Raw genomic sequence first — 23,491 nt, 5'->3', positions numbered from 1 at the left:
CCCTCACCTCGTGTCTCCGTGGACAAGCGGGGATCAGAATGCTAACGCTTTAGCCCGGGCTGCCCCCCTATGGCGTCCCTGGATCCTTCCAGCCCCAAGGTACACAACACGCAACTTGCCAAAATGGATTCTATCACTTTATTCAGATAAGAGGTCACAAGCCACAGGACTTTAAAGTGCGTGAAATTCACTGGCAGTAAAGCCGCACATATACCAGTCTCCCCTCAGTCCCCACCACCTTGCTTCATCCAAAATTCCCCGGCTGGGGGGAGAGGTTGAGACCCGTCATTAAGGGGGGGGGGGAGGCAGCGAGGGGAAAGGATGGAAATGCTGGTGGAACAGGAGCATTAGTGGTCTGAAACTAGGAAGGAGCGGATTCTGCACAGAGGTTAGAGTGGGGTCGGTCTGGCCTCTCCACGGCTGTAAGTTACTTGTTTCCCATCTTTTCCTCACAGCCAGCCCTACGTCAGACTGACCTAACTCCTCCTCCTTCATTTGTCTCTGGTTTTTCCCTGTAATTTACGAGTACTTTCAAGCCCACAGTCCAGCTAGAGGGTGTCCCCAGTACACAATGAATACAAGCCACAGCAGACGGAGATTTCAGAATCATGGTGGGGCTGGCCAGTCAGCGAGGAAGAGGCTTCCGTCAGGAGCTGGCTGGGCATGTGCTCGGTGCTCTGTGCATGTGTGCCCACAAGTGTGGTACGTGAAGATATGTGAGTGTGTGTGTGTGTGCATATCCCACCAAAATCCCTAGGTGACAGTCTGGCCAAAGGGAACCCCACTCCTTGCTTCATGGGAGAGCCAGAGGGGTTGGAGGAAGGGAGTGGTCAGTATAGACCAGGGAAGACAGGCATGGATTCCCTGGAGAAAATAGAAGCCGGCTCTCTCTTCTAATATTCCCTAGGCCAGCCTGCTCCTGCCCACATCCTTTTTACCCAGCACAATGCTCCTTATTCCCTGCCAGTTCAGCATGCCAGCCACAGACACCGGGGTAGCTCCTAGAGCTGGCCCCATCCTCATTTGCTCCTTGTGTGTCAAGGAAGCTTCTCCTTACTCCACGAGTTGCTGAGACAGAACTGAGGAGAAATCTTCCAACCCCTGTCCTTCTCCTTCTCTTAGGAATAGGATTTGGGCAGGGACCCCAAAGACCTTGGTTCAAATGCCACCTCAATCTGCAGACCTCAAATAAAGTGCTTTGCTCTTCATGAATCCCAGAGAGAATGGCACCATGGACTGGCACGGGAGGTTGGCCTGCTTCTTAACACTTCAAATACCCTCTGCCAGTGTGCGTGGCAAGCATGATGCCATCCTAAATACGTGCAACTTGGGAGCCCCTCACCCACCTCCAAACACTGTCAACTCACGCTTTCCAACAGCAGGTGTAACAGACAGGAAAGTAAATCACCTCTACGACCCTCCCCCTCTCTAGTCCAGGCCTGTGCCCAGGGATAAGCAACGGAGGCCCCATGGGCCTGGACTCTAAAGGGAATGAAGGGCCTGTAAACAACTCCATACCCAGGAACCAGAGAGCTCATGCGCAGCCAGGCACCCCCCCATGCTTCTTCAGTAGCAGCACAATGGCTGCCTGTAGTCGCCAAGCCAGCGCTTTGGAAGGAGCCACTGGCACACTGGTACCTGCTTTCAGGAATCTGAAAACTTATTCACTCATTTCCAGAGTACAGAAGTTTCTCAAAGCCTCTTGGGCCACAGCCTTAGCAGTTGAACTACTGTCATCAGGATGACCCTTGTGCTCTGTCTGTGGACGAACAGCTCTTAGCTTTCCTCTCCCAGTGTTGAATATCTATACTCAGAACCCACACTCTTTGAATCTGAACCCTGCCAGAGGGAAGAGGTAGTAAGGTGACTTGTCTCCCCTCTGAATTCAGTCTGTGTCACCTGCCAGGCTCACCTGTGACCCAGGGCACTCATCAGCTCCAGTCACCAAACTTCACTGACCTGTCCTCTCCAGGTCCTATTGTCACAGAGAGAGATGCTGGTGACCCAATGACACAAGGACTCTTGACTTGCAAAGTTAGAATTACAGGCCAATCCTTGTTAGGAACTGCCCAGGTTGATTGCTGAGGCCCACAACCTATGTAGCGGACAAGAAACCACGCTGAGTCACCCACCCCCCACCTGTGCTCTCTTCCTCTGAGGCCTGACATAGTCTCCCACTTCTGCAACTCTCTCTCTGGGGGGACCAAGCCCTAGTTGCCTCTGCCTCCCCCTCTCACTGAGACAGTTTGTTCCTACTGGACACAGCCAAGGCCTCACTGCAGAGGGAGTGGGTGGGGGGTTTCTCGGTCTGGGAGACACGTAGTGCAGGAAACTCGAGCAGCAGTGGTGTGTGCATGAAAGCAGAGACAGTGCCGCTACCATAAGCGCTGGCATGGGGCCCAGGAAGGCTAAAGGACATCGGTCTCCCTCTCGATTCCCACGTACTTGAGGGCATCGGCTTGGCTGTACCTGTCCCAGAGCAGGAGGAACCAGGTTACTATGAAGGCTTTTGTAAATGAAGACAGAATCCCCTCTGATTTGCTCCCTCTCCCTCTCTCTCTCCCTCTCCCTCAGAGTGGTTTACATCTGCTCCCACTTCTGAGGCAAGGCTCTGGAGAGCAGAATTAAGACAAAGACTTGACCACCATGAGGCCGTCTCCTTCATCCATATCGTCCACCTTAAGCCCACAAATCAACTCTAACAGCCACTTCTTCTGCCCCTGGAGCCACCCCCAAGGACCATTTCTGGCCACCTTACCTGTAATCAAAGAAGAGCTCTTCACCAGCTTGAATTGCCCTTTTAGCAAAGATCCCGATGCGATGATCCCCATTTACCATGACCACTGCAAACAGGACAAAGCCAAAGCTAGGTTCCTGGTCAGCTCCAAGCCAACAAACGGTGGTGCTGGGCTGATTTTCTCCCAATTCCCAGGAAAAACATAAGTGAAGTGTGAGTAAAAACCAGTCAGTGAAGACAGTTGCTTCCTTGCTTTAGATCTATTATTCTGACTGGTGATATAGGAAGATCACCTTCAAAAGATTCTTGTTTGTGGGTAAATCTTTATAATGTATTCAGTGAAGAAAGCCAATTACAAAAGAGACTCAAAATGATACCAGACGTTAATCGTGATTGTCTTTGGACAAAAAATAACTCAGCAATGAAAAAAGGTACATAGTTCATAAAAATCATAGTAAATAAAGCATCCATCACTCACCCTACCTCCCAGGTGACTGGGAACTCACCTTTGGCATAACAGTTGGGGTTCACTGAATGGTTTGCAAATCGAATCTTGTTTCCTTTTCTGGTAGCATCTACTACAAAATCTATATAAAAAAAGATCATGAGCTCACCAGGCAAATCCACAGCTTCTTGAACATGATTTTAAAATCAATTAAACATGGGCAGCCCGGGTGGCTCAGCGGTTTAGCGCTGCCTTCAGCCCAGGCCCTGATCCTGGAGATCCGGGATCAAGTCCCATGTCAGGCTCCCTGCATGGAGCCTGCTTCTCCCTTTACCTCTGTCTCTGCCTCTCATGCTCTCTCTCTCTCTCTCATAAATAAATAAATAAAATCTTTAAAAAATAAAATAAAATCAATTAAACAGTAACAGAAATAATCCAGTGGGAATTTTGAAGTCCAGCAGAAGGCAGTATAAGAATATGGCCTCATGTGGGGCATGTTCTCTTTGGGTTGCCCCATTTGGCTGGAATTATCTTCCCATCTACTGGGTAGGGAAATTTCTGAGATGCAAGTGCTCACTGCAAGTGCTCACTGCTCCAATTATAAGCACTACCCACAAATGGGGGCTCTCCCAAAATGAGTGAACTGTGGCTCATGGGGTCTTAAAGTTCAAGCTCCCCACCTTGCTCTGTGTACCAGCTGGAGAAATCACAGTTGATCTGAACATGGGCTGTAGCAATGGCAAGCTAGTAGAAAGACCTGCCTGAGACTACCTTGGGGCAAGAGAAAGACACTCCATACCATTGTTGAGGTTGAAGAGGAAGCTGGACATGTATTTGTCATAGACCTTCCCCCGTCGATCAGCCTCATCCTGAGAAATAAGCTGCAGAGACAGACAAGGAACAAACAGGGGGATTGGACTGTCTGTTTGGGGCATGGTACCTTGCTCACAGAAAGGACTAAGAGGGGGTAGTGTCACACATAGGTGCTTACTGAGCATCACGATGAGAATCACAGGAGACAGAGCTTGAGGTGGTCCATTCCAATCCCCACCCAGGGTGACCAGCTGGAGACTGAAGAGAGCTCCCTGCCCACCCCCCTTGTGTGGCCTGAGTTGGCAAAGAACTTCAGAAGAGTGATTTATCTCAGGATTGCAAACACTTCTGTGGGATCCCCCAAGAGGCCACACAGGAACTCAGCTGAGTTATTTAGAGAGTAAGTCATAGAAGTCTGGCCCACAGAAAATCAGAGTTTCTCATCAGTATCTCCCCAGATAGGAATGTGGTCCAAACCGATAGCACTCACCTCACCACAGTATTCAGAAATGAATTCGTTTTTTTGCACAGACTCCTTAATGAAGGTGCCCCATCCGGCCACATCTGAGGGGGCCAGCAGCAGGTGCTGGGGAAGAGGGAGTCAAACCTCAGACTACAGGGCATGTGTGAGTGGGCGGGGTATGTCTTGGATGTGCACGTGTGCCAGGGGTGGGCAGGGTGGAAAGAACTAGCAACTGTTAAGAGGATCTGAAAACAGAAAAAGGTCTAAGCCATTCTGTTCTGGGGAGAGGAAAAACAAAGAAGGGAGGTGGCGAAAGGAAATGTGACTCCTCCTCCTCTAGGCCTGGGGGCCTCCTGGACCTGAAGGGTTAGGAACTCACTGCTGCGGATCAAGTAGAAACAGACAATGTCACTGATGGGTGTTCCTCTCTGCTCTCTCGGGCTATTCAGCTCAGGAGTCACTTTCCGAACTCCTCCCCAGGACAGAAAACCACATTAAATCAGTATACATGTATCCTTTAGGATTTGCCAAGCACTGTCACATGAAGCCCTCTGAGGGACCAGTGGAAAGAATCTGCTTGGGGCAACTCCATCTATCCCCCTCCATTACTTGACTCGCAGCCCTGAGAAAAGCCCTCACCTTCTTGAGGCCTCGCTGGATGCTGCAGTTTTTGCAGGAAACCACCTTGCAGTCCCAGTGCTCTGAGGCCCCACATGTGAGGCACAGGTCGGGGTCACACTCTCGCACTGCCAAGTAGCAGGGACATTGCTTGGTGTTGCACTGGGTCTTACAGCGACAGCCAGGAAAACGATTCTGACCTGGGGTGGAGATGGGGGTGGGGGACAAAAGGGAGGGGCAGGTAGGGTTAGGAGCAGAGGCAGCTAATACTGGGGCTCAGGTCTGACTTGAGGGTCAGCAAGGAAGTAAATGTGATGTGCTCAGGGAGATTTTGGCAAAATAGGAAAGAAACTCCCTTGCCAATAATCATACAGTCAAGTTTCTTTCCAGAGAAAATGACTGCCTCCCGACAGTCATGCCTGGGAGTAAAAAAAGCAGGCTTGACCATGGAGATGTGTTTCTTAGAAATTCCTCAACAATGCTCTCCCTCCCCCTTGTTGGTGGAATTTGGAAGGGAGGTGGTTAGTGAACCAGAGAAAATGAAATCAGTGCTTTTCACTGTTAAATCATCACCATCAAAATAAGAATCATTTTGAGAACAGAATGCATCCGTTCTAAGCCACCCTCCACCCATTGCCTTCCCCAGCACAAGTGCCCCTATGCTGTGGCTAAGATCGATATCTGCTATGGGCTAGAAGGTATTTCCAGTACAACTGCCTGGGCACCAAGTTCTGCAAGGTCTGGAGGCTGCTATCAAACTGCTCACCCTTGAGCAGGGAAGGGCACGGTGTGATAAGAAGCAAAAGGGAAGCACATTTAGCCTCTATCTTACTTCTGCTGACATCCAGATGGACTTGATAGGAAAACTCCAAGTATTAAACTAAAACAGCTGTGCATAGAATCATAACCCATATGTGTTGTAACACAACATCCTAGAAAGGGAGGCTGTGATTGTTCCTTAAGGAAAAAGATTCCCTTGGGACACCTGGGTGGCTCAACAGTTGAGCACCTGCCTTTGGCTCAGGGTGGGATCCTGGAGTCCCCGGATCGAGTCCCACATTGGGCTCTCCCTCTGCCTATGTCTCTGCCTCTCTGTTTCTCATGAATAAATAAATATTAAAATAAAAAAAAAGGAAAAAGAGTCCCACGTTTCTTGTTGCTTCCCTGGAAGGTAAAGACGTTTCTGATTTCTGTGTAATTGTTGCTTTTAGAATCAAACACCTAACAGGTTTTTAAAAGAGGACTTTTCCAGATCTTACGTATCTTGTTTCCTCTGTAGAATGCTTAAAACACAGCAAAGAGAACATCAGAAGGCCCATAGGCAGCAAAGAGCACCGGCTGGGAGGGAAAGGTGGGGTGCACCATGGCTGACTGTCTGGGAAAACTACAGGGAAAAGCAAAGAGCTCTTACAGTCAGGGTTGCACTGGCAGAACTTCTCACAGAAATTCTGCGTCATGATGCAGGGGCAGGTGCTGTCACAGGGGCGGTCTGGATGGTCGCAGGGCTGGTAATTGTATACTTGCGTGGAAGAATTATCTAGGAGAGAAAAGAACAGACCAGAACACTGCTGTGCCCGCACCCCCTAGTTGCCCTCCCTCCCAACTGTCCAATGGCCCAGACTGGGGAAGGCTGTCCCAGCCATAAACTTGGACACATTTTGCACCCAAAGTGAGAAGCAATCAGAGACAATGGTTGTCCGTCAGCTACCATGGGGGTGATTTGCTCTGTGGGGAGAGTGTGGAAATGGTCCGGAACTACAGGGCAGCCATTCCAAACATTAAATTAAGTCTGAAACCTGGCAAATGGCACACTATGAAAGTCAGAGACCACAAGGCTCACGACTCGGCCTCCTGAGAGGTGCTCTCAGTTGCAGTGAGAAGCTGAGCTGTTATCAGCTGCTGCAGTCTGCGGAAGCGGTGCAGGGTCACCAAGTGCGGCTGCAGGTGGGGCAGGCGGGAGACCACGGAGGTGCGACCTCGGGCTGAACTGCCCAAGAGCACCCTGCTGCAACTTACCCTTCTTCAGCTGAATTTTCCTACAGTGTGCAGCCCACAGCCTGAAAGAGAGAGACAGAGGGGCCTGGATTATGGCTCTGGGGAACTCTGCAGAGTTGGGTAAATAACAACGTGACCTGCTCTGAGGGACTGTGGTTTAATGACCTGGGGAGTATCCTCCCCAAACTCCTTTACAAGAGGCCACTGTCCTAGTAGGTAGAAGCTGGGGTCCATACGGAATGCTCTATGCTTGGAGATTTAAACATCAAAGATCCTAAAAAACACAAAACCCAACCCTCTGAGTCTATTATAATGCTATTGTTTCTCCATCTCCCTTCTCTCCTTCCTTCCCTCCCTCCTTCTCTTTGGGGAGGTAGGATGACTTTTTCAGAATCTGCTAAGTGAAAGAACTGAGCAGGAGAAGCCACAGTGACTTCCTTCTATATCTAGAATTGGTGTCAGTTCCTTCCCTCAGGAGGGGATAGTCATTAGGGAACCGAGGCAGGCAGAATGTTGAATTTAAAAAAAAAAAAAAAAAAAAAAAACAACCTTCCAACCCTGAGCAAAGGCTAGCTAAAAGACGATGTTATTATGCAACTTAGAAAAACAATACAAATGCCAAAAGAAAAAACTCTGGTTAGAGTTGAGAAGTGGGAACTGTGGTCACTAACCACTGAGGGTGGAGCCATGAGGCCAGCTCTCACCCCACTGGACAGGAGCTTAAAGGCAAAGAAGACAGTTATCTCCTGATTCCCAACATCTAGAGACAGGAGAAGGGCTGGTCCAAGGCACCAAACCACAGGGAACACTGAGAAGGCTGGCAATGCTAAATTCAAGAGGGAGGCAGTTGGGAAGTCCAAGGGGAGGTCGGAGCACAGGGAACAGAAAATCCTTTGTCCAACCCTTGCCTGTGCTTTCTTTTCTTCTTCTGTGATGGGTTCATGAGCTCATCTGTTGGCAGCTTCAGGATAAGTGATTCTTTGACAGCAAACTGAAAGACCTGGAAGAGAAATCCAACGGGACCTGTCACTCCTTCTTGAGCCAGGTGGTCAGATAAGTGAGCCAACCAGGTACTGGGCTTGGAGTGTTGGAGTGTTCAAGTGCAGCTGACTGAGAATCCCTTCACTCAGGGAGAGACAGAGTGGCACTGGGATATCTCATCACTGGCCCCAGAGTTAATTCTTAACTATCCTGACTCGAGAAAAGAGAAATACTGAGCACAGTTACACCTTTCCTGGTCAGTAGCTTTCATCTACACCTCTGCCTACCAAGTCCTGCGTGGGAGGATTCTTACCAACCTTATCTGTTCCATCTTAAGAAGGACTACTCCAAGTACTTTTTAGAATCCAGTGGAAGAGAGGACACAAGCAGCACCATTTGGCTAACCACTAGCTCCCTCTGTTGGTTTGAAGAGGGCAGAGACTATCTATTTCGTTTCTGGAAGGCTGGTTCCCTTTCAGTATGCTTCATCCCTTATAGCATTCGTTTTTTTCTTTTCCTCTTTGGCTATAGGCCCTCTTGAGATTCTGGGAAAAGTACAAATCTTCTTCTTGGGAAAATACATGCAAAACTGTATTACACAATAATCTGTAGATTTTTCAGGTTAAGAACCTGTGACTCAAGGAAACAGACATCAACTCCAAAATGAAAGCAAAGGGCACTTCTATTTATGGTTCTATTGCTTGTTCTAAGTAGAGGCATCATGAAGAAGAGGGCACAGAGACTTCTCCAAAAGTTAGGGAGCTAAGCAGCAGGGCGTAGTTCTGGTGTTCCTTTCTTGTTGGACAGACCGGTCCTAACACCTGGCGACAACCTGTCCCTGCTCTTTGGTCTGTCTTCCCACTGCAGTCAGGCAGAGACAGAGGGGCACTGGGACACCAGGTCCCACTGCCTCCAGAGCATCAGCGTCTGCCTTTGCCAGTGACGACCAGAGCACTTGGAGCAAAGGTTGTGGAGCATGGCATACTCCTTTGCTCCTTCCTGCAATGGACACGTTACAGATAGGAAATGGGGGCAGGCCCAGAGTCACCATCCTGATCCCATCATCACAAACCACCTTAACACCTATGCTACCAGACTGTGATTCTAGTGATGGCGTGAGTGAGAAGGGCATGGTCCAGGCTCAGCTACCCAGGACGGCAATTAGAAAAGTGAGTGATAGGACATCTGGAGGAAAAAGCAACTGAGGAGACTAACAGAGGGAAGGGGAGTGGCAGCTGCAGGATCAGGAGCAGGATTGCGCCAGATAAGGAGGTCCAGAAAGACTTGGGAGCACCTTCTAGGAAAGGGGTACACATTTAGTAAGAAAGACAGGAACCAAAAACAAAGAACAAAAACCAAAAAAAAGAAAAAGCTAAGAGAGTGGAGAAACATCCAGAAAAGTTAGCTAGTGGCTAGAGGCAGAAGTAAGAATTCAGCAAGGAGGAGAATTCACCCAGCACTTCTAGGCCTGGCATCTGGAGAAGGTCCCATGTTTGGGGAAGCCACTTCATGGCCCCAAAGCACCCACTCATGAGGGATTGAGTCTAAGACAGCTTTGCTTGAAATGGGCAGCCACACAAGATGGCAAAATGGCTGACAGAGCAGTGGATGAAAGGAAGGCCCTAAAAAAAAAAAAAAAAAAGGAAGGCCCTGCCTGTCCCTGGACGTCTATGACAGTACCTGCTTGCACGTCTTAGTGCCCAGAAGTCTGGCTATGGAACAGAAGTTGTTGAAGTAGGTGCCATGAAAGACTCGAAAAAGGGACTCCTCAGCCCCAGTCCACTCCACAGGCTCCGAGGGTGCTTCCACTACACAGAGCTGAGGTGGAGCCGGACTAGCTTTCTGCTTTGTGGGAGTCTGACAGCGAGAGTTGGCCTCTAAGAGAGGAGGAGAGAAGAGGGCACAGGAAGAGAGAATGCAGTTGTCATCAGTAGTTTGTCACAAACTCTGAAGTACTTCACACTACTTTAAAAGGCAGATTAGTTAGGAACCAAAATATCCCCCCGTCTCTACTGCCTACAGGCGAAGCTGTAGAATAAATTAACCATTTTTAAAAGGAAGTAACATTAATGTTAGGTGGTGATCCTGCATTTACCAGAGGCCTTGCAGAGAAAGAAAAGATTGCTTTCTGTTCCATGTACCTGAAGAACTGGAGGCCCAGTCATTGCCTGTATCCCTGTCACTGTCCCCTTCTTTAGTCTCAGCCACAGTAGAGGCTGAAGTGTTGGAGCAGGAAGCACTGACCATGTGGTGCCTTCGCCGGCGACGACCAGAGCACTTGGAGCGAGGGTTGTGGAGCATGGCATACTCCTTTGCTCCTTCCTGCAATGGACACATTACAGATGGGAAACGGGAGCAGGCCCAGAGTTACCATCCTGATCCCATCCATCATCACAAACCACCTTCTTTAACACCTGTGCTTACATGCAATGACACTTTTTTTTTTTTTTGCTCTGTATCATGTAAATGTGACCACATAAAAGGTGCTTAACAAAGATCCTAGGGGTGCCTGGGTGGCTTAGTTGACTGTCCCAACTCTTGATTTCGTCTTAGGTCTTAATCTCATGGTTGTAAGTTCAAGCCCTGTGTTGGGTTCCATGCTGGGCGTGGAGCCTACTTTAGAAAAAAAAATTCTAGGGCAGCCCCGATGGCGCAGCAGTTTAGCGCCGCCTGCAGCCTGGGGTGTGATCCTGAAGACCCAGGATCGAGTCCCATATCGGGTTCCTGCATGGAGCCTGCTTCTCCCTCTGCCTGTGTCTCTGCCTCTCTCTCTCCCTCTCTCTGTCTCAATAAATAAGTAAAATCTTTAAAAAAAAAATTCTAAAACTTATAACTTTATACCTCTTCAAGGAGGAGCTGTCCTATAAGTAATCTTAAAAAAGATATAATCTCTGCATCTTCAACTTTCCAGTGAGTTGTATCTAAAACTCATTTGCATGTCAGCTATATGGAATTTGAGAACACATTTTCCTGTATGTGAGACAATGATGTTCAGAGAGAGCAAGGAACCTGCTTCTCTTATACATATATACTACATTCTCCTGTAAATGCTAATATAATACACTATATGTATATATGGTATATTAGCATATAGCTAATTGTTCCAGAGTGGAGACAAGAATCAGGGCTTCCTGTCCAGGCCACACTGTTCTTTTTATTCTACTGCATTGCTTCTGTTTCAATAACAAAATATGTAGTCCCTAAATTTGTACAATATCGTCACTTACTTCTAGAACTTTCCTCCAAACCACTATATTAAACTTAGGATACTGTTTCATTACTTGATAGCCATACTTTATTTAAAAAAAAAAAAAAAGACCAAATAACGGTCATTCAGCTTGATCATCTATCTTCTCATCAGACTTGATTCCCAAATACTTCTAGCTGTTTCTGAAAACCAAATCTACATGTAAAGGATAAATGTTTACCATCGCTAAGGATATTCAGATGAATATCCTGTAGGCCTTAAAGGAAATTCTTCTCAAAAGAAAAGTTTTAAAATTATGGGGATCCTTGGGTGACTCAGAGATTTAACGCCTGCCTTTGGCCCATGGCGTGATCCTGGAGTCCTGGGATCAAGTCCCACATAACGCTTCCTGTGTGCAGCCTGCTTCTCCCTCTGCCCACCCCCGCCCTCCGGGTGTGTGTGTGTCTCTCATGAATAAATAAAATCTTAAAAAAAAATAAAAATAAAATAGAATCTGACATGTGCCTATACTACCGTATGACATACACAGCATTGCTTACAACATATTCTTTTTTTTTTAAAGGTTTTATTTATTTATTCACGAAAGACACACACACACACACAGAGGGAGAGACATAGGCAGAGGGAGAACCAGGCTCCATGCAGGAAGCCCGATGTGGGACTTGATCCCGGGACTCCAGGATCACACCCTGGGCCAAAGGCAGACACTCAACCACTTAGCCACCCAGGCGTCCCAACATATTCTTTTTTTTTTTTTTTTTTTAATTTTTATTTATTTATTCATAAGAGACACAGAGAGAGAAGCAGAGACACAGGCAGAGGGAGAAGCAGGCTCATGTAGGGAGCCCGACATGGGACTCGATCCCGGGACTCCAGGATCATGCCCCGAGCCAAAGGCAGGCGCTAAACCACTGAGCCACCCAGGCGTCCCCCAACATATTCTTATTTAAAAGGTGTAACATGGGATCCCTGGGTGGCGCAGCGGTTTGGCGCCTGCCTTTGGCCCAGGGCACGATCCTGAAGACCCGGGATCGAATCCCACGTCGGGCTCCCTGGTGCATGGAGCCTGCTTCTCCCTCTGCCTGTGTCTCTGCCTCTCTCTCTCTCTCTCTCTGTGACTATCGTAAATAAATAAAAAAATTAAAAAAAAAATAAATAAAAGGTGTAACATAAACATAATTCAGCTTCAGGAACTAATTCTACCTCATGAGAAATAAAGGGAAGAGAAACAAGTTAAACACCACCAGGAGAAAACCACAGACAAATACAGAATATGGAACAGTATCCTACAAGACAATGAGCTTGGGATTAAAAACAAAAAAACAAACAAACAAAAAAACAGTGTGATGATTTGAGATTAAAGGACACTGAAAAGACGTAATAACCAAATATAATGCATGACCGGATGACCTTGGTTTAGAGAAAACCCCAAACCCAGCTATTCTTGGTACAGCTGAAAAAATTTAAATATGGAAATGGACAGATGATATTACGAAATTCTTGTGAATTTTCTTAGGTGTAATAATGTGGTTATATAAGAGAATGTCTTTATTTTTAGGAAGTGCATGCTGAAAAACTTCACAAACAAGTGTCTCAATGTCTACAACTCATTTTCAGATGGCTCAGCAAAACACTTGCATACACATATAGACAAAGCAAATATGGAAAAAAGTCATTAAGTCTAAGATGAAGGTATCTTTGGCCTTCTTTGCATGATTAAGAATATTCTTTTTTTTTTTTTTTTTTTTAAGATTTTATTCATTTACTCATGAGAGACACAGAGAGAGAGAAGCAGAGAAACAGGCAGAGGGAGAAGCAGGCTCCATGTAGGGAGCCCAATGCGAGACTTGATCCCAGGTCTCCAGGATCAGGCCCTGGGCCAAAGGCCACGCTAAACTATAGGCCACCGGGGCTGCCCAGATTAAGAAAGTTCTTAATAAAATGTGGGGGGGGGGACGGGCTCCTGGGTGGCTCAGCTGGTGAAGCGTGTGTCTTTGGCTCAGGTCATGATCCCAGAGTCCCGGGATGGAGCCCATATCGTGCTCCCTGCTCAGTTTCTTCCCCTACCCCTCTTTCCCCACTGTTCTCTCTTTCTCTCTCAAAAATAAATAAATAAAATCTTAGAAGAAAAAAAAAGCCTTCATAAAATGTGTGAGGGAAAACAGTCCAGCATTAGAGTTGAATATGGACTGATTTCTAAAAAGCAATAAAAGAAAAGCTACATAGACATTACTGTACATTAAACATATACTCAGGGCAGCCCAGGTGGCTCAGTGATTAAGCGCCGCCTTCGGCCCAGAACCTGACCCTGGAGACCTGGGATCGAGTCTTGCATTGGGCCTTCATGGAGCCTGCTTCTCCCTCTGCCTGTGTCTCTGCCTCTCTCTCTCTCTCTCTCTGTCTCATGAATGAATAAATAAAAATAAACGTATATACAGACATACATTTTGGGCACTAATGGCATCTTTGTGAAGCATGTACACGGTCCCAGGGTAACTGCTGTGAAAGGGACAGCAAGTAAATGCTGGTATGTTGATATAACACGGTGTATTTTTTTAAAGTGTAGAGTAAGGGATCCCTGGGTGGCTCGGCAGGTTTAGCACCTGCCTTTGGCCCAGGGCGCGATCCTGGAGTCCCGGGATCAAGTCCCGGGATCGAGTCCCAGGATCGAGGCCCACGTCGGGCTCCCGGCATGGAGCCTGCTTCTCCCTCTGCCTGTGACACACTCTGCCTCTCTCTCTCTCTCTGTCTATCATAAATAAATAAATAATTATTTAAAAAAATAAATAAAGTGTAGAGTAATTTTAAAAGCACAGACTATGGAGTTAGATCAGAGCTTGAATTTCATTACTGTCACACCACTGACATATTAACAAACTTTGGAAATATCTATCGTTTCTCTACCTCAGGATATTGGAAGCATGAAAGTAAGGTAATTTTAAAATTTTTATTCATTTATTTAATCATGAGAGACACACAGAGCGAGAGAGAGGCAGAGACACAGGCAAAGGGAGAAGCAGGCTCCATGCAGAGAGCCCAACATGAGACTTGATCCCAGAATCCCGGGACCACACACTGAGCTGAAGGCAGACACTCAACTGCTGAGCCACCCAGGTGTCCCGAAAGTAAGGTAATTAATATATGTTAAGGGCCAGCATGGTACTTGGCACATAGGAAGGAGTCCATGCTTATCAAGGAGAAAATAAATCAGATGAAGTTTGTTTATTCTTTTGCTATTATCATATGACTCATTAATATGATTTCCAGATGTATATCCAGTGGCACTTTCTACCATCTTTTATTCTAGTATCCCACTAAAGATGGTCCCAAAGGCACTTGCCTGTATATCCTAATTTTAATTGATAGTAGAAAATTTTATCAAGGTACTTTATTCTTTACCTAAACTCACTGTATTGTGCAGAAAGCAAAACTGTGTCTTTAGCTATTCCAAGCGAACTTATTCCCTTCTAGTTCTAAGCGTATTGCCTTCCCACATGAATGCAGGAGAATTTATGCTGCTGCATATAGTCTGTCCATCAGGGACGGGTCCATCTGGCTGTTTGCCCTACAATAAGATATCAACGCTTTCATGTATTATTTCTCTTATATATATATATGCATTTAAAGGAAGAAAGCAAAGAAAATGCTGTCACACACACACTCCTGCTCCATAAGACTAACTTCATAGTCCTTAGTATCTAGGTGCTCCTTAAGAGCAGAAGTCATGGGGTGCCTGGTTGGCTCAGTTGCAGGAGCATGTGACTCTTGATCTTAGGGTCATGAGTTGGAGCCCCACGTTGGGTGTAGAGATTACTCAAATAAATAAAACTTAAAAAAGAACATACCAGCAAAAGGAAGCAGTCTGTGCCACATGGTTCTGGTTCAATCTTGATCTCTTTGTTCTTGCGTTTATATACATTAGGGGTGGCGTGAAAAGCTGGAAAACACAAAACTGTCCTGTTTCCAATGGTTCATCCACTTGATAGGATGGGAAAGAACAAAACTGAATTAGGGAGCCATTGTCAGAAAATTTAGATATAAACAGCTACCATCAGGATGCACAAAATTTAATCATTTCTGACATCAACAATCTTTTCAAAGCTAATAGGTACTCAGGGACACTTTTGTTGCTGGTTATTCTGTCCTGACCATGCAAAGCACATCGTGCTACAACTGAACCAGTGAACACAGAATAGGCCCTTTGTAAAACCATCATCAGAAGCCAGGAACTCTGTATGATTAACCGAAAAAAGCAAAACAACAACAACAAAAAACCCACACACAGAAGGAAGTGGTGTTTGGGAATGGAGAACAGGAGAGTATTTTGGAATAGCCCCACTCACGGTGAAGGAAGCAGTCATATTTGAAGCAGCGTCGACAAAACAGTGTATGGAAGGAGTGCAGAGACTGCTCCCGCTGCACAGACTTGGCATTGGGGCCATCAATGTTGGGTGTGCACTGAGGGGGGAGTGCATTGGGGTCTGACATCTCTGTGAGCTCTCGGTACCTATTTTCAAAAAGACAGATAAGAATTACTTCCAAGGAAATGTCTTCACAGAGAAAGTACAGACTGAACACTGACAGTCATCCAGATACAGCCTACCAAGGGAGGAAGGGCTTTTTATGGGTCTTGTTGATAACAGAAGGGTGTATAACTGTGTATGCCATTGCAATTGTGCTGGGCTGGGCATATGTCTGAAAGTAAAAAGAGGGAAAGATTTGGGAAGTGTGGTGCTGGAATAACTCTCCAGAAAAATGGCAGAATTTACAAAGTTTTCTGCCCAAACCTACTCAAAATCCAGCAAATGGTGACCCTTAATATGGGAATGGCCAGTTAGAGGCAAGCAGGTAGGCAAGGAATAATCAGAAGCATAAGCAGATCACAGCGTACTTACCAGAAACAAGGCTTTTTATTAACCAAAAATAAGCTTGAATAAAAGTTTTGCCTGAGCACTCTACATGGCCTGAGTAGGACAGCTCTCTTCCCTACCTCTCCTTCATGTCGTCTGGGACTCCATTCTCAGGGAACATTGAGGCAATTGCACTGAAGATCATGTCATTTGGGAACTGTTTTTTGGAACTCTTTTTGTTGCCTGAATTGGAAATGACAAAACAAAAAAAAAAAAAAAAACAAAAACAAAAACAAAAAAACACCTCCTGAGTGCTATAATCAGAGTATGCAAACAAAGCTGTTTGGTCATTTCTCCTTTTGTCACAGCATTTTGATTATAGCTATTTTGTTAACCTAACCACTGGATGTTTAGGAACATATAAGGAAGGTCAGTGCCACCTGGACTTATCTAATAGGCTACCAGTAATAAGGAAATCAGTTATGTATACATTAATGACAAAACCCACAGTCTAAGATAGAAACTAGAGGGGAAAACAGGAGTTTTCGTGGAGAGATGTGAATATTGAATTCATAATGATGGTGCTGAAGAACAAGAGAGTGACACTATGTCCCTGGACATATAATTAAATAACACAGAGCAAAATTAAACATTAAGTTATTAAATATTAACAACATGGAAAAATGCTTATGATAGAAGATCAAATAAAAAGGGATATAAAATTGTGTGTATATGTGGCATGATCCCATTTCACATAATGTATATAAACATCTTGATTTATATATATGCTTTAAAAACTTTGAGATGTAGTTGACATATACTATTATATTTATTTTAGATATGTGTATACGCATACTCTTGGTGTATATATATGTATATATACATATACATTTTTTAGACCTAGAAGGAGATATTAATGCCGGTTATTCCTTGGTAGTAAGATTACAGGATAATTATATTTCTTTTTTATAACTTTCCATATTTCCCAAACACACTACTTTGTTTTCCTTTTAAGTGGGCCAAATGAGAAGCACCAACAGCCTTTAATAACAATTCTTTCTGTTTCTCCATTCTTTCTTCTCCCTGTCACTTTCAAAATGGAATATTTACCTTCAAGAGCATGTCTTTTTCTCTTTCTTGTTACTGGCAGATCTTCTTTGTTGTCATCTTGCTTTCCATCTGAGGTGTCATTGTGCCCTTCCTCCTCATCATCTGAGTATTGATTCAGAGCATCTACCAACTCCAGGAATACTGCATCACTAATCAGGACAGATCCAGGGATCATCTCTGGAACATAAAGATTAGATGGATTAGCAATGATCATTTCATGCTCCATTAATCCTTCCAGGAATTCCAGTATTCACTCCTGAGGCCCAGAGAGATGACATATGTACATTTTTATATGAACAACCAGGAAATTACAATAATTTGATTTGTTTTTAGAACTGCACCAGTTCAGCTGGCTAGAGTGGGAAATCCAGTTATATAGACTTTATTTGTACTAGGATAGCTCATTCCTCAGTTACAAATCAACCTGTATTTATGGTCCAGAATCTCAAAAAAGTGTAAAAACAATACAGATGGAACAGAGAAAGAATTATAACATCAAAATGTACTTGGTTTTGCTGCTGATGGCTTGGTAATGACTTCTCTGACTCAAAACACAGCATTACCTTCCTAAAATCATACTGTATGGGGTTACACTACAGCTTAGGACAGTCTTTGAACACTAGGAGGCACTGTGGATAAAACTGTATTTTCAACAGTACCCAAAAGGGTCAAAAGAGCTGGTAAGGCCATTGGTTTGCAAAGCCATGGGGAGTCTCTCCCCATCTTCCCACTTCTTACACACTAGCAGCCTTTTCTAGAATTACAACTAATCCAAATGACCTGCTTGCAACAAAGTCAGAATATTATACACAATTTTTGGGAGATCCAGGGGGTATCCAGATCAGAGTAGAACAGAGAGATTATGCTCATTGCCATTCTAAGAGAAAGGGAAGTGAAGAACAAAAAGGCTTTGGATGGACTTAGGGAAAACTCCTAAGATCATACTTCTCTGTGCACTAAACTTTCTCTCCTGCTACTGATTACTATATATATAAAATCCTTTTATGTCCCAACTCCCTTTTCTTCTTAATATACATTACTTTAAAAAATTATATTTAAATTCAATTTAGTCAACATATAGTGTATTACTAGTTTCAAGAGTAGAATTTAGTGATTCATCAGTTGCATATAACACCCAGTGCTTCCAACTCCTTTTATTTTATTTTTTTTAAAGATTTTATTGATTTATTCATGAGAGACACAGAAAGAGAGAGAGAGGCAGAGACACAGGCAGAGGGAGAAGCAGGATCCATGCAGGGAGCCCAACTGGGACTTGATCCCAGGTCTCCAGGATCACACCCTGGGATGAAGGCAGGTGCTAAACCGCTGAGCCACCTGGATTGCCCTTCCAACTCCTTTTAAAATTTAACTGAGGGGGTACCTGGGTAGTGCAGTCAGTTAAGTATCCAACTCTTGGTTTTGGCTCAGGTCATGATCTCAGGGTTGTGGGATCAAGCCCTGCACTGAGCTCTCAGCTCAGCATGGAGTCTGCTTAAGACTCTCTCTCCCTCTCCTTCTGCCCCTCCCTCTATTCTCTCTCTCTAAAGTAAATAAATTTTGGGGATCCCTGGGTGGCTCAGAGGTTTAGCGCCTGCCTTCAGCCCAGGGCCTGATCCTGGAATCCCAGGATTGAGTCCCACATTGGGCTCCCTGCATGGAGTCTGCTTCTCCCTCTGCCTGTGTCTCTGCCTCTCTCTCTGTGTCCCTCATGAATAAATAAAATCTTTTTTAAAAAGTAATAAAGTAAATAAATCTTAAATAAATAAATAAAATTTGACCAAGGGCATTTTTAATATAAAGTTTTTACTCTTAGCCATGTGATGACATTGAAATATTCTTCAGCGAGTACACATGAGGCAGCAGGTAAGAGCAAGATGATTATTTACCAAAGAAAGGGCACCACTCTAATAAAGTTTTTCCCAAAGAACCCAGCACCACTACCTTCTTCGCCGTGGACTTTCCCATCATAGTTATTGATCAGCTCCTCAATGAAAGTCTCATCTTCTTCTTTCACCTCATCTCCCATGTAGGGAATATTGCACAAAACTGTCTCATCTTCTACCTAAAATCAAACCAGATGTAATTCATTCCATGAGTCCACTATGCAGCTCCTCTTTCCTTTTTAATGGAATCTTTTGTTATTAGGCCTTTTTTGCTGCTTGAATTTCCTGAAAACATTTTTGACAGAGTTTCCTGCATTTTTATAGACTGGCCATTCTGTTTTGCCACCAAAACCTCAAACTGGAAGGGGCAATGCTACTCTTAGGGAAAAATGTCAGCTTAACTACTTGAGGATATCAACTATTAAATGTTTAGCCTGATACTAACATTTGATATTTCCACCAACATCTAGACTCTGACAGCACACTTATTATTCACATCTATTATCTAATTTTATCTACTAAATGTCATTGTAAAATAGGTACAAATAGCACTTAAACAACAGCCTAAAAAATCTTCAATTCTAATTCTTTTAGTAAGTGGAGACATAAATGAAAAGGAAAGCTTTCCAGAGTGTAACCTGCAATATAACTAGAACAGTTAGAACAAAATCTAGGCAACTGTAAAGTTTCTGGATATTCTCTTATACAGACTAAGACTAACTTCCAATAATCATAATAAAAAACTATGATTATAACTCATGTCCATCACTCAACTTTAGTGGGGACCTAAAGTTAACTGCAGCATGAGCTATGAATATTTACTGGCTAAAGAAACAGTATTAACAGATTTTTGTTACTGTTGTTCAGTAGAAAACATGATCATTCTTAAGTCCTCAAGTATTAAGTAAAATTACAGTGAAGTTTTATTCTAAGATAAATTCTAAGTTTTATTCTAAGATCCCTTCTGTAAACCGATATCCTATTCCAGTCAGTGCAACTGCTGTCATCAGGCAGATGATAAGCAATGACAGTATTTAGAGATGACTGATCATCAGAATCACAACTAATTCTAGAAGGAGTCAGCATAAACGCCCAGATGAAAGGCTCAAGGATCTGTGTGCACCTCTGTTATCTCGGTTGCTTTCATGGCATCTTGCCTTTAGGGGATTCAGAAAGGATTGCTCCATCAGCAGGAAGATGTCAACCTGTTTAAGCCTCAAGTGTCTGACTTAGACTGCATTTAACTGCATATGTTAAAAATTGGGCCAAAGTAGTAAGGGAGAATTGGAGTCTTGCCCAGTCTCATTCATTCAAAAAAGAACCAGCATCAACTCAGAAGTACACTTCATAGAACACAAAACCTAACAAGTTAGAACAACTTGCAATATAAATAAACACAAACTTAGAGTAAATAAATTACAACAGCATGTCCAAGCTTTAAGTATAATCTTACAACTTTTCACCTATGAGAAGTACCAGCACGCCAACATAAGAATATCATACACTTGGGACGTCCAGGTGGCTCAGTGGTTGAGCGTCTGCCTTCGGCTTAGGGAGTGATCCCAGGATCCCAGGATTAAGTCCCATATCGGGCTCCCTGCATGGAGTCTGCTTCTCCCTCTGCCTATGTCTCTGTCTCTCTCTCTCTCTCTGTCTCTCATGAATAAATAAATAAAATCTTAAAAAAGAAAAAAAAATAATACAGTTTATACAATTACCACAGTGCTTTCAATACATACCATAAAGTTCTGCTGGAGAGGGGACCAGGAATACATGATGGGAACCAATGCAACTGTGTTCAGAGATCTCATTAACATATGTTGGCTTGCAAATCCTGGGAAAATGCTCTCTATGGTACACTGAAATATAAGCAAAGACATGGAGAGGGGAAGGTAAGCACACTACCCAAGAGAGAACTACAGTGTCCTTCCAAACTGATCCCAGGAGTCTTCTAATTTTTACAAGTTAACAGAATGATGGCTTTGTAACAATCAGCTCTAAAAGGAACCACTGGACTATAAACCTCTGCAAAGCAGGATCTGCCTCTTATTCATTTTTGTATCTTTATATACTCCAGCATGGTGCCTCTCACACTCAACTGGTGTTTATTTCAACTTAAAATCTCTGGTCTCCTTGGGCTGTACACAACAGCAAAGGGCCTCTGAAAGCCCTAGGAGATGAGGAAGTTTTTCTGAAGACCTAAACTTTAAGACAGCTAACATCAAATTAGGGGCAGAGGTGATAGAGACAATACAGGGGGAAGTGAAGTAGTACAGAAATTATAGTCATATTCTGCTTTGGAAAAGAAAATTGCTCTCAGGACTCCTGGGTGGCTCAGTGGTAGAGCATCTGCCTTTGGCTCAGGTTGTGATCCTTGAGTCTTAGGATGGAGTCCCACACCTCGCTCCCCACAAGGAGCCTGCTTCTCTCTCTGCCTATGTCTCTGCCTCTGTGTCTCTCATGAATGAATAACATATTTAAAAAAAATTGCTCTCAATACACTATCCAATTTTTACAGTTTAAAAATATTATCTCTTTAAGAAACTAAAATCATTTTTAGATTTATAATAAGAAACATCCCTTTGATCAGTCCATTCCTGTCTATTATATGGGGCATTCCTTTTCCAATATCAAAGCACTGGAGGTGCCAAACAAGGCACAAACAAGGTTGTTTTGAACTTGTACACAGAGCCCAGAAAAGTAGACACTAAATGTTTTTTGTTTTTCTATTAAAAAAAACAGAAACAAAACCAACCACTCATGATTATACTCATTAACTGAGAATAATAAGTGAATAGGCTATTGTTTAAGCTACAGATTTACCATCCTACTTATTCAAAGGTGACTATGATAGCTGTATCCATTATCTTTACTTATTTTTTAATAAGTCACAAATACAGAAAACAACCAACCAACCAACTCTGGTCCAAGAAACAAGGAAGGCCGAGCTTAAACACCTGTATATACCTTTTTGAGAAAAGGATGCCCACTTGCAGGCCTCATCAACTGTACAGGTTGAACACGAAGCTTCTTCCACTCTTCATTGAGGATCTGGGTTTTTTCTTGAACCTTTGCAAAATTTGCCACATAGAGAGCCTAGAAAAGCCAAGGGAGGAATGATTAGGATTTAAAGAGAAGAGTTTTAAAAAGCCCAGCCTCTACATTGGATCAATAAAATAGATAACCCGGTTGGCGGGGTTTATTTTTGACCTTGGCGCCCATATTTGCCTGAAGCCGTTTCAGTTGCCGGAGTCGCATGTATTCAGATTTGACTTTTCTTTTCCAGTAAGTAATACATTTGGAAGTTGGGGGATTTGGCATATCCATTTTGCTGTAATCTAAGAGAGTCAGACATGAGAAAAGGCATTTTACTGTCTGGAAATGAAGAGTACCTCAAACTCAAGCATGGTCAGTCATGCTTCCATTCCCACTGCATTTATTCATAAAAACACAGTTTCAAGAACCCAAATCTGTAAGCTCAACAAAAAGTTTTAATTAAAAAAAAAAAAAAAAAAAAAAGATTTCACATCAGCCATTCCTGATCTGATCACCAAAAAGCTCAGCCTCTGTCTTCTGTGATACCTCGTGTTTTTTCTTTGTTGTTTTTTTTTGGGGGGGGGCGGGTAGGTACCTCGTTTTTAATTCAGCATTTAGGAAGTTCTCTCACAGATATTTCGGAATTTGGATTACTTGGAAAATTGGAAGCCTGCTCAATACCCTGACTAAAAGAAATGTTCAGCAGGGATCAAGTTAATATCAAAGAGTTCAGGGGTGCCTGGGTGGCTTAGTTGGTTAAGCATCTGACTCTTGGTTTTGGCTCAGGTCAGGATCTCAGGGTTATAAGATCAAGCCCTACACTGGGCTCTATGCTCAGCCCAGAGTCTGCTTGAGATTTTCTCTCTCCCTCTCCCTCTGCCCTTCCTCCTACTTGCTCTCTCTCTAAAATATATAAGTAAAATCTTTTTAAAAATTAATTTAAAAAAATTTAAGAGTTTCCTGCACAACTTGCATATGGAATGAAGATTCCTGCCCTGGAAGAAGAAACAGTGTACAGTATGCCCCCTTGTCCAAAGGAGGTATATTTTAAGACCCCAGTGGATGCCTAAAACCATAGTCAGTACTGAGCCCTACATATACTACGTTTTTTCCTCTATACATATCTACAATAGAGTTTAATTTAGAAATTAGGCACGGGAAGATATTAACAACAAAATCAACAATAAAACACAACAATTATAAAAACACAACAAAAAAGAGCTTTATGGAAAGATTCACCCACACTACAGAACTATACCTGCCAAATTGTCTGAACCTACCACAGGCCTAGAAATAAAGGTAGGATATGACAACAGCATAATCTTTACCCCAAGTCAACAGTAAGACACACA

General features: G+C 43.9%; 1 protein-coding gene across 3 annotated transcripts in view; it reads right to left on the bottom strand.

Annotated features, from left to right (window-relative positions):
* Nucleotides 1-124: 124 nt before the first annotated feature.
* The window catches only part of EZH1 (enhancer of zeste 1 polycomb repressive complex 2 subunit), a 30,111-nt gene continuing 6,744 nt past the window's right edge, over nucleotides 125-23,491 (bottom strand). For all 3 annotated transcript variants that reach the window (XM_038547251.1, XM_038547253.1, XM_038547252.1), the window contains 19 exons: nucleotides 22,314-22,441; nucleotides 22,071-22,199; nucleotides 20,843-20,962; nucleotides 19,162-19,282; nucleotides 17,221-17,397; nucleotides 16,251-16,353; nucleotides 15,604-15,767; nucleotides 15,106-15,197; nucleotides 10,194-10,374; nucleotides 9,733-9,929; nucleotides 7,980-8,071; nucleotides 7,093-7,133; nucleotides 6,488-6,613; nucleotides 5,098-5,276; nucleotides 4,486-4,581; nucleotides 3,982-4,063; nucleotides 3,244-3,324; nucleotides 2,759-2,843; nucleotides 125-2,469 (listed from right to left, as the gene is read on the bottom strand). In XM_038547251.1, coding sequence (XP_038403179.1) covers nucleotides 2,409-2,469; nucleotides 2,759-2,843; nucleotides 3,244-3,324; nucleotides 3,982-4,063; nucleotides 4,486-4,581; nucleotides 5,098-5,276; nucleotides 6,488-6,613; nucleotides 7,093-7,133; nucleotides 7,980-8,071; nucleotides 9,733-9,929; nucleotides 10,194-10,374; nucleotides 15,106-15,197; nucleotides 15,604-15,767; nucleotides 16,251-16,353; nucleotides 17,221-17,397; nucleotides 19,162-19,282; nucleotides 20,843-20,962; nucleotides 22,071-22,199; nucleotides 22,314-22,430 — 2,244 coding nt within the window. In that variant the 5' untranslated portion in view covers nucleotides 22,431-22,441 and the 3' untranslated portion in view covers nucleotides 125-2,408. The remainder of the gene's footprint in view (nucleotides 2,470-2,758; nucleotides 2,844-3,243; nucleotides 3,325-3,981; nucleotides 4,064-4,485; nucleotides 4,582-5,097; nucleotides 5,277-6,487; nucleotides 6,614-7,092; nucleotides 7,134-7,979; nucleotides 8,072-9,732; nucleotides 9,930-10,193; nucleotides 10,375-15,105; nucleotides 15,198-15,603; nucleotides 15,768-16,250; nucleotides 16,354-17,220; nucleotides 17,398-19,161; nucleotides 19,283-20,842; nucleotides 20,963-22,070; nucleotides 22,200-22,313; nucleotides 22,442-23,491) is intronic.

The sequence above is a fragment of the Canis lupus genome, chromosome 9, assembly GCF_011100685.1.
Source record: "Canis lupus familiaris isolate Mischka breed German Shepherd chromosome 9, alternate assembly UU_Cfam_GSD_1.0, whole genome shotgun sequence".
Lineage (NCBI taxonomy): Eukaryota > Metazoa > Chordata > Mammalia > Carnivora > Canidae > Canis > Canis lupus.
The sequence above is the reverse complement of the archived record's forward strand: the minus strand, read 5'-3'. Positions and strand labels throughout refer to the sequence as shown.